General features: G+C 27.4%; 1 protein-coding gene across 1 annotated transcript; it reads right to left on the minus strand.

Annotated features, from left to right (window-relative positions):
* Nucleotides 1-1,072: 1,072 nt before the first annotated feature.
* Nucleotides 1,073-7,933, minus strand: LOC120068117 (protein NRT1/ PTR FAMILY 5.2-like). The gene is made up of 5 exons (XM_039019817.2): nt 7,579-7,933; nt 7,180-7,397; nt 3,402-3,967; nt 2,858-3,136; nt 1,073-2,005 (listed from the first exon to the last, which is right to left on the minus strand). Exons 1-5 carry the CDS (start codon nt 7,703-7,705, stop codon nt 1,435-1,437), a joined length of 1,761 nt encoding a protein of 586 aa, XP_038875745.1. The 5' UTR covers nt 7,706-7,933; the 3' UTR covers nt 1,073-1,434.
* Nucleotides 7,934-12,797: the final 4,864 nt, after the last annotated feature.

Here is a 12,797-nt window from a genome sequence, read left to right on the forward strand (position 1 = left end):
TGAGCTTCTTCCTCGTCAATTTTGTAATTTTTTTCTAATGAGTTTTTTCCTTCATTTGAATTCTCACTCTCGCTTCTTCCTTTTGTTTTTTGGTTTCACTTTCGCTTCTTTCTCTCATTCTAATTCATGTTCCAACTCACGTCTTTGATTCAAGAAGAAGAAAACGTTGACATAAACAAAAGAAATCACCGAAAAAGGACGACAATTGAAAGAAAAGAGGGTGGGAAGGAAATCTCGTCGGAAAAACAGAAAAAAAAAGATGACATAAACATAAATCACAGAAAAAATGGAAAAAAAAAGGAAAAAAAGAAAAAATTCTGCCAAAGAGAAGGAAGAATGAAGAATGAAGAAGGAAGAAGGAAGAAGGGTTAAAGTGGTAAATCATAGGGTGATGACATTAGCAGAGCAAAAAATCAAGCAAATTGTAAAGTGACACCAAATTTTGAGATGACCTTTAAATAGGGATCATCCGTACCAGATTCCCAATTAGTTAATAATTATATATTTCAAAAAATATATTATAATTATAACTATAACTATAATTGTGATTATAATTTTATTTTTATTTACTCTTAAATTATTTGACGTGAAATTAATACAATAAAAAGTAGCAGATCAAAATATCTAAAATCAATCTCCCTTTCAATAATTAGAGTTTTTCTGTTCAATAAAATGGAGGAAATTTACTTTTTATAGTAGAAAATTTTCACACATAGAAAAAATGTCAAATTATTTATATTTTCAGCCTTTAATCAGTCTCTATCAAAGAAGATTAAATTTTGTTATTTTATGTAAACAATTTTTCTTATTTTTTTTATTTTTGAAAATTTCCCTTTTATAATTTGTCTCTTCACATATATAAAAAAGATTAAAAGAAAGAAAAAAAAAATGATAACGTAATAATTTATTCTAGTCTATTAATAACTGTAGATTCATAAATTTGTATATTCTGATCTAATAACCATTAGATACAAATATTTAATGTACTTTTACAATTTCTATCTCATACCTACAAGGAAAAATTGTTAATTATATTATAATAGTCTTCTCGAATAATTCTTCGAATCTCATATACTTTCAAAGTTTGCAACGAAGTCATCTTATTCAAAAAAATGTAAATAGCTAGAGGATAAAGTTTCCTCATAAAACATATATATCCAATTCCAAATCTTATTCCTTCCCTTTCTCCTTATATCCTAAAGCAATAATGTTACAACCCCCTTGGACATTTAATGAAAGGACAATTTCTACATGTATGTCAAAATAAAAGCAAAACCAAGAAATATATAGTGTATCTATCCTAGATACTAAAAAATACTCACCTAATTCATTTCCTTAGTGGCAAGTATCTTCTTACTGACCACCATTAAAAATTTGACATCTATTCGATGGTAAAAAACATAATGGTAGTGAGTAGGAAGCAGCCACAAGGATTCAGCCCTTGGTTTTCTTGTCCTTGAGTTCATCAGCAAGCACTTTTATGGAAGTAGAAACTTCAGCTTTGTAGACATAGAATTTGGAGATGAACAAGAAGACAAAGAAATTGATGGTACTAAGAACAGCAATTAAGGCATAGTAGTAATCAAGATGAGAAGAATTGAGGTTGTTGAGAATCCAACCATTCCCATTTTTTATAGTGATGTGAGAAACTGTTGAAAGAAGGAAAGAACTAAGGAAATTTCCAATGCCAAGGGAAGTCATTGAATATGAAGTGCCTAAACTTTTCATGGTTTCAGGAGCTTGGTCATAGAAAAATTCAATCTTTGCTACTTCCATGAAGGCATCAGCAGTTCCCATCAACATGAATTGAGGGAGGAGAGTGAAAATGGTTAAGGGAAGTACTTGTGGTGATCCATTTTCTCTAGCTACTTTAAGTCTGTGGCTTTCAACTCTTGATGCAATTGTCATTATTAAGATGTGGAGAATCATTCCAATTCCCATTCTTTGTAGTAATGTGATTCCTCTTGGGTTTTTGGTTATTCTCTGCATTATCTTCACAAACAACCTGTGTACTCAAATGAAAAACCATCAAACAATGCTGCACATAAGAGTTTTTTAACTACTACTTTATAAGCTATTTCTCTAATGGAATAATTATTTTATATACACATTTGCTTATTTCGTAGAAATCGAGCATTTTTAACAAAACGGAGTTATTGAGGAATTTGAACAAATTGAAAGCTAAAATAGAAGGCCTCAAGATGATAACTAACAACCGTCTCCAAATTTATAAAGAGACGATAACTACTTAATTAGTTGATTTACTTTGGGATTATATTTATTTAGTCTCTATTTTCTAATAAGTTTATCATCCAACACTTTCAACTTTGTATCATCTTAGCCTTCGTTATTTACTCCATCTCAGCATAACAGATTAAACCATCAAAACCTAAACTTTCCTAGAATAAGTAGTTCACCCCTTTAATTTTTAAAAGACAAGCATATGATGAGGATGTTAAGAATATTCTAACTTAGTTGAGATATATATTCTGGTATACCTACTAACCTATACTATTAATCTTTTTTAAAAAAATAATAATAATAACACTAAGTATATATTCAATTAATAAAGTCAACGTTATATAAACTTATTTTTCTGTACAAACAACAAATGCTAAGACAATTCCAACATTCTCACATATTATATGTATTTTTTAAAAATTTTCACCTCAATTTTGCCATTTCTATGAGCGGCCCTTCGAATTAACAGTAACAAAAAAATGGGGTTACATGGAAATTGAAAATTTAGACAGGAGATAAACACAAAATAGACACAATCTATATATCAAAAACTTTGTAAAGTATAGAAATTGGGTAACATAATTGTGGATGAAGTTGAGGTAATTATTAAAGGTACCTGTCATAGATGACAACACTGAAGAGCATGGAGATGGTGACAAAAGAAGCTAAACTTGCTGGTGGGATTTGGAAGTGGCTGCCAACACTTCTGTCCAAAGTGGTGCCTTGCTTTATGAAAAGAGTGTGTGTTTGAGCCAACATTGTGCTTGGAATGAATGTGCATATTAGAATTGGTATCATTCTCAGTATTTGTTTTGTCTCTTCCACTTGGGTTACTGTGCATAACTTCCATGAACGATCACTTGAACCTCTTCTTATGGCAGCCTTATTCAAGAACCTACATATATACAATGCATTCAGAAATTCAATCATTAATTCAACCTCTCTCACTTCTAGACTTGAAAATAAACTAGAACAATCATCTCTATCGTTATAAGACACTAAATGAAACTAAAAGTGTAATTATAGAGACTCAATGTCTAGAGTATACAATATCACACAACCGGGCATTAGTTTTTTAGAAAGGGAAACAAAAATGAACTAAAGAGTCGGATAATCTAGATCATAGTAGTTGAAAGAGCAAATGCAAAAATGAGAGATACCTCAAGGATGAAGTGGAATCAATCCTAAAAGTTCCTTGTTTTGTATACTCTTCAAAGTCAAGTTCATGTAGTTGTTTAGGATCATTAGGAAGAGGAATCCTCCAATTCCTAAGAGCAGCAACAATAACACTAACCATTGTAGTGAAAGGGCTTCCATTGGGGATCTTGTGCCTATAAAAAGGTGTCCCAGCAAGAAATATTAGAATTGAAATGGCAAGCCCAATTGTTGGAAGCCCATAACCCAAGCTCCATCCCACATTGTCTTGAATGTAAACCAAAATTGTGGTGGCAAACAGAGTCCCAAAGAAAATGCTGAACATCCACCAGTTGAAGAAGGACAACTTCTGAGCCTTCTCCTTTGGATGAAACTCGTCGAACTGGTCCGCTCCCATCGTTGAAATGTTCGGCTTCGTCCCCCCGGTCCCGAATGCTAGCATGTAGAGCGCACCGAAGAATACCGCGAGCTGTAACGTCGAGGCTTGCTTGCACTTCTCTTTGTTCACGTCCAAACATGTTGGTGGTTTTAGGCTTGGCAATGAGACTGCTAGTGTTAGAATTCCCATTCCCTGTGAAAAACATCAATCATCCCATGATACTAAACTTCAGTAATTAAATTGTTATTTTATTAACATTGACCAACCTTCGATCAAGTTTTTTAATATGGGCTTATATATATTTAACAACTTAGAAGAGTAGAAGATCAAATCATAGATCTTTAAGATAGTAATTGATGTCTTATTCACTTTTATTTTTAAATTGGTAAGAACCATTTATCTTTAAAAATTAATAATAATGTTCCATGCGATAAAAATTACTAATATAAATATAAATATTAATATTTTATACATAATTATTTAATTTGGATTTCTTTTACAAGTTTGGTAAAACAATTCAAGACATATCTACGATTTAAACAAACCCTTCAATACAACCGAAATCCAAAAATTCACGTATAGTACATGTTAATTGTCGTTGAATTATACTCAGGTTAGCAACCAAATCAATATTAATCAAAAAAATATTTCCGTGACATGTAGACATTTCCTCGAGGTTTTCATGGATTCGATATTGAAATGAGTGAATAAATATTTTTATTATATCTTAATTCATTAAACATAAAAAATAAGCAATAAAATGTCATTAACATAAATATTATGTAAATAATAAACATTTTAACATGTTTAAAATGTGTAGAATGTTTATTTATTAATATAAATATACTTTAGAAAAATTACATTTTTGATCCCTAGAGTTTAGATCTAGTTTCTATTTAGTCCTTAGATTTCAAAATACTGCACATTTAGAACTAAAGTTTTCAGTTTTGTTTCAATTTAGTCCATTGGTTCCAAAATATTACAATTTTACCCTTAAGATTTGAGTTTCATTTCAATTTGGTCCCTACATTTCAAGACTTTACATTTAACTCCAAATTTTCATTAAATACTCACTTCCAATCGTTGACGTTAATGTCTCTTAATTAATTTTAAATAATTACAAAGTCAAATTTTAAACATAATGAAAAATAGTGGAACTTAATTAATTATAATTATATTAATTATTTTAAATTTATTAACATACATTAATATTATCGAAAAAAGGGTAAAATTGTAACATTTAGAAACATATGAATTAAATTGAAACCAAACTAAACATTTTGAAATTTAAGACCTAAATAGAAACCAGATCCAAAACTATAGACAAAAATGTATTTCTTCCATATATTTTCTAAAATTTTGTTAAAATAATATATTTTTTTAGAGATATTCATCGTTTATTTTTTCTTTTTTGTAAAATGGACGCATTTTAAACCATAATTATTCTATACATTCTAAATATCTACGTTTTTTTCTTTAAAAAAAAAAAACAATTTGTCCTTTGTTACGACAAACATGGGAAGACCAAGTTGCATTGCATACTTTTAATAATGGACTAAATAATTCGGCTGTCCCAACCCCAAGAAATGGATCGCCATTTGTTGACTTTGAAGCCGCAGAATTTAAGACGTCGGACTACTACTTGTGCTGGACCATTACAGGGAAAAAAAATACCTCTCTCTACTTTTAGTTTTAAAATGTTATATTTTAATTTTTTTAATTTAATATTTATATTTTAAAATGTTACAATTTTTCTTATGAAGTTGGAGTTGGATAGATTTATATTTTAACTTTAATATTTTATTAAATACCCACTTAATTATATTAATCTGAAAAATAACGAACTTTTATTAATCATAATTTTTAATATTATTTTAAATTAACTAATAGAGATTCTCATTAAAATTAAAAGTGAGTATATTACAAATAAAAATTAGAGACCACAGAAAGTTAAGAAGAAAAAAAGAGTTACTAGAAGTCTAACACTAGAACCGACTCATTTATTTTAAAAAATAATGTCTCGATATTCCCCCGCGTGAAACCCAAAATTCATCGGAGCAATTAATCCTCGTTTTCATTAATTTTAAGGAATATGTTAGAAGATACTCCCACTTAATTAAACAAATATCTATGATTCCCTTCTCAAAGACAAATAATACTAACAAAATGAATACTCCACATGGTATTTATTTTTTTTAATGTAAATTATGTGTTTTTTTTTTTATATTACAAATGTTAAATATAAATGAGCAACATTATTGAATAGATTTGAAAGATTCTAATGGTAATGAAATTTAATAAGGGATATGTTTATTCATATAGTTGCATAACTCGTGTTGAACTCTAATCTCAAAATATTTATCTTCAATCTAATTTAGAATAGTGGGATTTAATTATGAGTAATTATGTATTTATCTTTCCTATAAATACACACATCAAGTTTTACGTTTCGTTATATTAAAAAAAAAAAAGAGTAGATAATATAATATTTTTAGATAACTGTGTCCCTCTCCAGGAAACACGATATCGTGAAAGAAAAAGACAAGAAATAAGATCTTAATATTAGGGTTAATTCAAGTTTGTTTGGATTTGAGATAGACATTTTAAAGTAGTAGTTTTTAAGGCTTCTTATACTTTATAATGTTAGAAATCAATCATTAGATTTTTCAAAGGCGTATCTATTGTGTTCGTAGATTTTTAAATTTTTTAAAAAATATTTCTAAATTTTCAAATTTGTATTTATTTAATTACGTTGGTTTAATGTCATGTTTATTAATTTTTTGCTCACCAATCTCAATGGTTTCAAAATTGTATTTATTTGGTTCCTATATTAATTTAAACTTTTATAATACTACATATTCTTATATTTCTATTGTGTAGATTATGTTTATCTCGTTGGTTTTGTACTTAAAATAAAAATAGAAATTTCAAATATGTGTTTATATAATTTATATTCTTTTAAAACCTTTTATCATTTCCATAAACCTTCATTTGAGTATATCTAATAATTTTATGTGCAATTAAATCTATCGATATAAATTTATTTGTCATTGTTATGCTATACGTGATAGAATGACAAATCAAACCAAATATTTAATTGAACGGTTTATTACAATATAATTCAATTGATTAAAACATATATATACTCTCGATTAAAAGATGAAAGAATCAAATTTTTATAAATCGAATTCAATAATTAATTCATAAGCATCTTTGAAGTGTGAACATGCAAGTTGGGTAAGAAATTAATTTTGCTGTCCTTGTTGTTCCATTAAAGAAGAGAAACAATGAATCAAGTAGATAGCTAATAAAGAATTGAAAGGGATAAAGCCCATGAATTTATTATTTATGAGACTCAATACTTTGGGGGTGCGTGAAAGTGATAAGTTGGTCCGGAAACATACCGTAAGGCAGATGGCAGAGGCGACGAGAAACGTCCAGTAGCGACCGAGATGAGCATCGGCGACGTATGCCCCCAAGATTGGCATAATCCAAACGGTCCCAGACCAGTTGGTGACATTGTTGGCGGATGTGACAGTGCCTTGATTCAGCTTCTTCGTTAAGTATATTATTAGATTTGTCGATATCCCATAATACGCCATCCGTTCAAACATTTCGTACACTGTAAATAATTCATATTCATTCCTTTACATAGAAGAATAATTTTCCAAACTATATACTTACTGTCACACCATACCTTAGATTTAACCTACTGAACTTGGGACGAACTGTGACGACAATAGTTGAGTTACCTGTTCGCCCTAAGTTCAGGAAAGTAATCTTGAGCAGAGTGTGACACTTACCGACGATGAAGGAGCAGGCTTTCCAACGACCTCGTCGGGAGCGGAGGATGGGGTTGCCTTTGAGATCAACGGTTCCATCTTTGGTGTAGTCGTCAAGGCCAGTTTCTTCGGCAGCAGAAGCAGCCATCTACTACTTCTTTGGGTTTAGGAACGTTGAATAATTTCAAGGCTTAGCTTTAGTTCATCTTTACGACTCAAACTCTATGACTAAAGACCCAACTCCCCACTTCACCCTTTTATATACTACACACATCCTCCTTCTCTTGTTAGTCAACCCAAAACTTTCTAAGAAGAATTGCAATTCAAATATGGAAAAGTTAATATTTTAGAGAGAGAGAAAAAATTTGGTGCATCTCCGGCTATGCTTAAATTTTTTGATATAAAATTTAGAGTGGGAGAATTTGAACCACATGAATCTCTTAGTTCTCAATACATACAAGTGCCAGTTGAACTAAACTCTTATTGACAAAGTCTCGAGTTATGCTCAATTTTTTCTTTTTAGGCTACTTAAATGCCAAATCATAATTATCTACTTGGTAAACTTTTTTTTTTTTTAAATATATATCATTTTTCTTTGTTATTGGAGATATAAATAAAAGTGAGTATAGTCAAATATTATTTAATAATTAATGAGATGGTTCTCATAGTGATTTTAATAATCTACATAATGTTACTGTTCAATATAAATATGAGGTACTTCTTTCTTTATATCCAACGGTGAAAAACGAACAATCATGTCTACCACATTACAACCACTTTATTAAATAACTTTTCAACCACTCGATATATTCTACAAATATGTTCTACATTGATAAAAAAAAATATTGTTTAATTTATCTTTTTTTCTTTTTAGTTTTCATCATAAAAGTGAGAATGAAACCTTTAATTTTTAATTTTTTATAGTTTCCAACGTAAGAGTGAGAATGTTCAAACCCATACTCTTTAATTTTTATATGGATTTCAATTTTAGTTTTGACTTATAAATAGGTCAAAATAATTTGGCAAGAATTAAAGTTTGGATCTCCTAATTTCATATACCATGTTAAAGTCATTAAATCTATAAGGTTTGGGTTGGTTGAGCTACTCTGAAGTTAATATATTTTTATTCACATTTTTTAGGGAATATTTTTATTTCACTTATTGGTACACCACTGTATCCATAAAAAAAAAAAATTAATAAAAGAAAATATTGCTCATTGTGTTAACAAATTCTTAATGTTCTTTATTTTTTTAAAAAAAATATTAATTACATGATATACCATCAATAAATTTATTATGTATTATTAATCCATAATAATTTTCTAAATCCATATCCAATCAAGCACAAATTTAAATGGTTTCTCATATTATTCATAGACTTAATTAGTTTCAACGAAATATTTGAGTACATTTGAGGCATCACCTATCTTTGTATATCACTTTTCACTACTCACATCTAAAAAAAATTAAAATATTTCAAAAAAAAGGAAAAAGCAAAATTTGCTACATGAAAAGTTATGATTGGATAATTTAATAGGATGCACAAAGATAGGTGATGCTCGAAATGCACGTAAGTATTTTTCTTAGTTTCGAAGGATAAAAAACTTCCCAACTAAATAATATTGGACAACCTTTATAAGAATAATTTTAAAATGAATAATTAAAAAATATATATTGTTAATCTATTATCAAAATGGATATTTATTCCAAAGTATATATACTCTCACTGCAATTTAAATGTGTAATCCACAAAGGAAATATTTTATCATTTATTTCTCATACATTGTAATGGTTTTTTTTTTTTTTTTTTTTTTAAGAAATCATATTTTTTTGTTAAGACAACAAAAATATTTAATATTAAGAAGAAAAAGGAAAGGCATGGGTGTTATTAATGGAAAAGACGTGTTTCTTTAATATTAATAATAAAAACACTCTACAATCTTAAAGAATATATATCCATAATTATTATGGACAACGAAAATTTTAACATATTTTGATATGATATTATTCATTTTAGACATAATTTTCATTAATTTGTATTTTTTTTCAACAATGATAATAGAAATTTGAGTAGTAAAAGGAGAAGAAGATTCGTTTGTCACTTAGATAAGAACGTTGACTATTAAAAGCATTGTAAGACTGGTCAATGAATAAGACCTATTGGCAATTTTCTGCTGCTTTTTTGAAGGTCCAAACCTGCCTAATTATTACTCATAAGTCATATACTAATAGTCCTCCATCTAGAATTCTACCCAATTTCCATTTCACACCCCCCATTGAATTTATTACTCTTTATAGTCTTTTTTTAGTACTTTAATGCAAATGGGGATTAAACTTTCGTCCTCGAGGAAGTACACATCGTAATTTATCATTATATTAAGTTCACTTTAACATTATTTTTAATTTATTCATCCTCCATTTTTTTTTTATTTGTAGTAGTTAAATCTTCAAGTCGGTAATTATATCGATGGAAATATTAAAACCTCATTTGATAATTATTCGATTTTTTTCACTTTCTATCTATATGTTTCTTTATTTTGTTATACATTTTCTATCCAATATTTAAAAAAACCAAGGTAAGTTCCAAAAATTTAAAAAAAAAAATGCCTTTCAAAAACTTGATTTTGTTTCTAGCATTTGATTAAAAATACAAGATGTTTTTAAGGCGTGTGAAAATTATAGTGTAGAAATAGGGAGGAAACAAACATAAATTTTATAAATAAAAAACTAAAATATTAAATGGAGCTCAAACTTACATATTTGAATCAATTTAGAATCTCCGTGGATGATTTATCTATTTCACTTTTATCGCATTTAAAATATTCCAACTCAAATTACTTAAATACAATTATTCTTTCATAAAATCATAGTAATTCTTCTTGAAAAAATGAAAAAGTATCCATATTAATGAAGACACTTAAATTAATTTAAATTTAAGGTTTTAATAGATATAATAATTATTGGTAAGAATTTCTAAAGTTTAGAACCATAAATTATTAATTTTTTCACCTACTCGTAGACATTTATGTGGTGGCCACCTTATCTGTTTTCCGTCTGTGTCGGAATGGTAACCCCACAACTAATTTCAAACAGTCTACGAGTAGGTAGAACGACAAGTCGAATTATTGATTGCTTGATATTGCTATCTTCCAATACCTATAATTATTCACAATAACACGTGCTATTGTTGGCTCACACTCCTATTTTAAGGTTAAATTATCAATTTAGCCCATGAATATTTTCTGCAGATCGTCCAACCCGTATTTTTAAATATTGCAATCCAATAACTTGAAATAAACAATGAAAAAAATAACTATTTATGTTCTTAACTATTTATTTTTAAATATTACATAATACGCTGGTCTTAAATAGCTGAAAGTGTTTGATAATATGAGTGTCAAATTAATAAAATTAAAATAGAAGGGCTTTATATACGTACAATATTGAAAGGAGAGGTTATAACTAGAATGAAGTAATAATTAGTCAATATAAATATAACTCAATTAGTTAAGATATTAATCTTAATAAAAATAGAGAGGCCTTTTAGAACTTACCTGGATTAATTTTGATAAAACGTGAGGAACTCCATTTATAGTTGTTTGATCCAAATTTACATTACCAAAGGGAAAATGTTAGTTTTAAAATTACCCTCATACTCCCTCTCTGTTTTTTACTCAATTAAAACATGGATGATCATAATTTACAGCATGGGTAATTGATAAAAAAAATGTAAATATAATTTACAACATGAGTGATTGACGAACAAAATAAATAATGAATTGCAACACTTAAATTAATAAACCATAATGACTCAATTAAAACTTTTAAAATTATAATATGACAATTAAAATGAGCCTAATTCAATTGACATAATGTTTTTACCATAGATTTGAAGTTAGAGGATCTAATTCCCGTATCTCGCCCCAACCCACATGTTGTCAAAAAAAAAAAAAAAAAATCTAAACTAAAATTAAGCATAAATCATAGATATTAACGTCCATTTGACAATTTAATAATAGCTTTTACCTCTCTTGAAAACATTTAAATTTTCAGCTGAGTTCTTTAAAAAAAAATTAAAAAAAAACTTTTTTTTTTTTTTAAAATTTTCAAAATATTTTTGTTTTTTTTTTAATTTTCAAAATATTTTTGTAAATATCAAAATAACAAATTAACAAATTTATAGGATAGAAGTATTATTCATAAGTTTGATTTTGAAAAACCAAATGATTTTTAAAAATGTCTAAATCATTTATTTTAATGATTAAAATTTTAGAAAATTTGATTTTTAGTTTTTTAATTTTTGATTTTTCTAAAATTCATTTAATTTTTACTTTCATCCTTTTTAACTTTGAAATTATTCTTGATTTAAATGATTCTAATATAACTTCCATTAAATTTTATGTTTATCCAAAATTCCCAAAACAGATTTTATTATTTTTTTTGAAAAAAAAACTACGAAATTGAAAAATAACCCTATTTTTGCAAATTGCAGTCACCACGACATCTAGCACCTTATAGAAAAATTTGGTTGAAATTCAATTTTTGTTTCTATACGTTGAATTTTGTTGAATTTTAATCTAAGTATTTTCAATTGTCCAATATTAATACATATATTTTCATTAATCTTAAAATTAGTTCTAGTGGTGGCTAATTTATTGTCGATTCTTTTAAAAAACATTTTATTATCCATAAATATTTTTATTATAAAATTTAAAAACATATTCATATATTTCATTGTCTAAAAATTATTATTATTTAACTAATTTCTATAAAAATTAATTTTGAGAAATTAAATTTAAGATTTATTAAAAATATATAGATTAAAATTAAACAATTAAAAATATAAAAACAAAAATTGAATAAACTTTAAACTACATTTAATTTAACCAAAATTTTATATCTTTCTCATACACGAGAACAACGGTCAAGTTCTTTAACAGTCGTAAAAAAAAAAAATGACTTACTTTTTTCCATACATCCAAGAAAATTCTTCCAAATTTTATATAAGACAAATTTTTCTTCCTTTGACATTAGAGACCTCATTGAGAAACGAGCTAAGAATTTTTACACAAAAGGCAAAATATCATGCGCCTAAAAGTGATCGATAAATTCTTATTGTGATGAACGGAGTCCTTAGACCTAAGAAACATAGATAGAGATATGAATATATGATATAAATACGATACGATACGATGATACATTAATTTCTAAAAAATTAAGATATGGATACGTTGAATATA

This window comes from Benincasa hispida, chromosome 1 (assembly GCF_027475165.1).
Source record: "Benincasa hispida cultivar pf3 chromosome 1, pf3_genome.v1.1, whole genome shotgun sequence".
Classification (NCBI taxonomy): domain Eukaryota; kingdom Viridiplantae; phylum Streptophyta; class Magnoliopsida; order Cucurbitales; family Cucurbitaceae; genus Benincasa; species Benincasa hispida.

Excerpts from the sequence above, each read along its gene's own strand:
- LOC120068117 (XM_039019817.2), bottom strand. The coding sequence starts at position 7,705 with ATGGCTGCTTCTGCTGCCGAAGAAACTGGCCTTGACGACTACACCAAA. Across the intron at positions 3,968-7,179 it reads CCTCTGCCATCTGCCTTACG|GGAATGGGAATTCTAACACT; the intron begins GTATGTTTCCGG and ends TGTTTTTCACAG. Across the intron at positions 2,006-2,857 it reads AGTGTTGTCATCTATGACAG|GTTGTTTGTGAAGATAATGC; the intron begins GTACCTTTAATA and ends TTGAGTACACAG.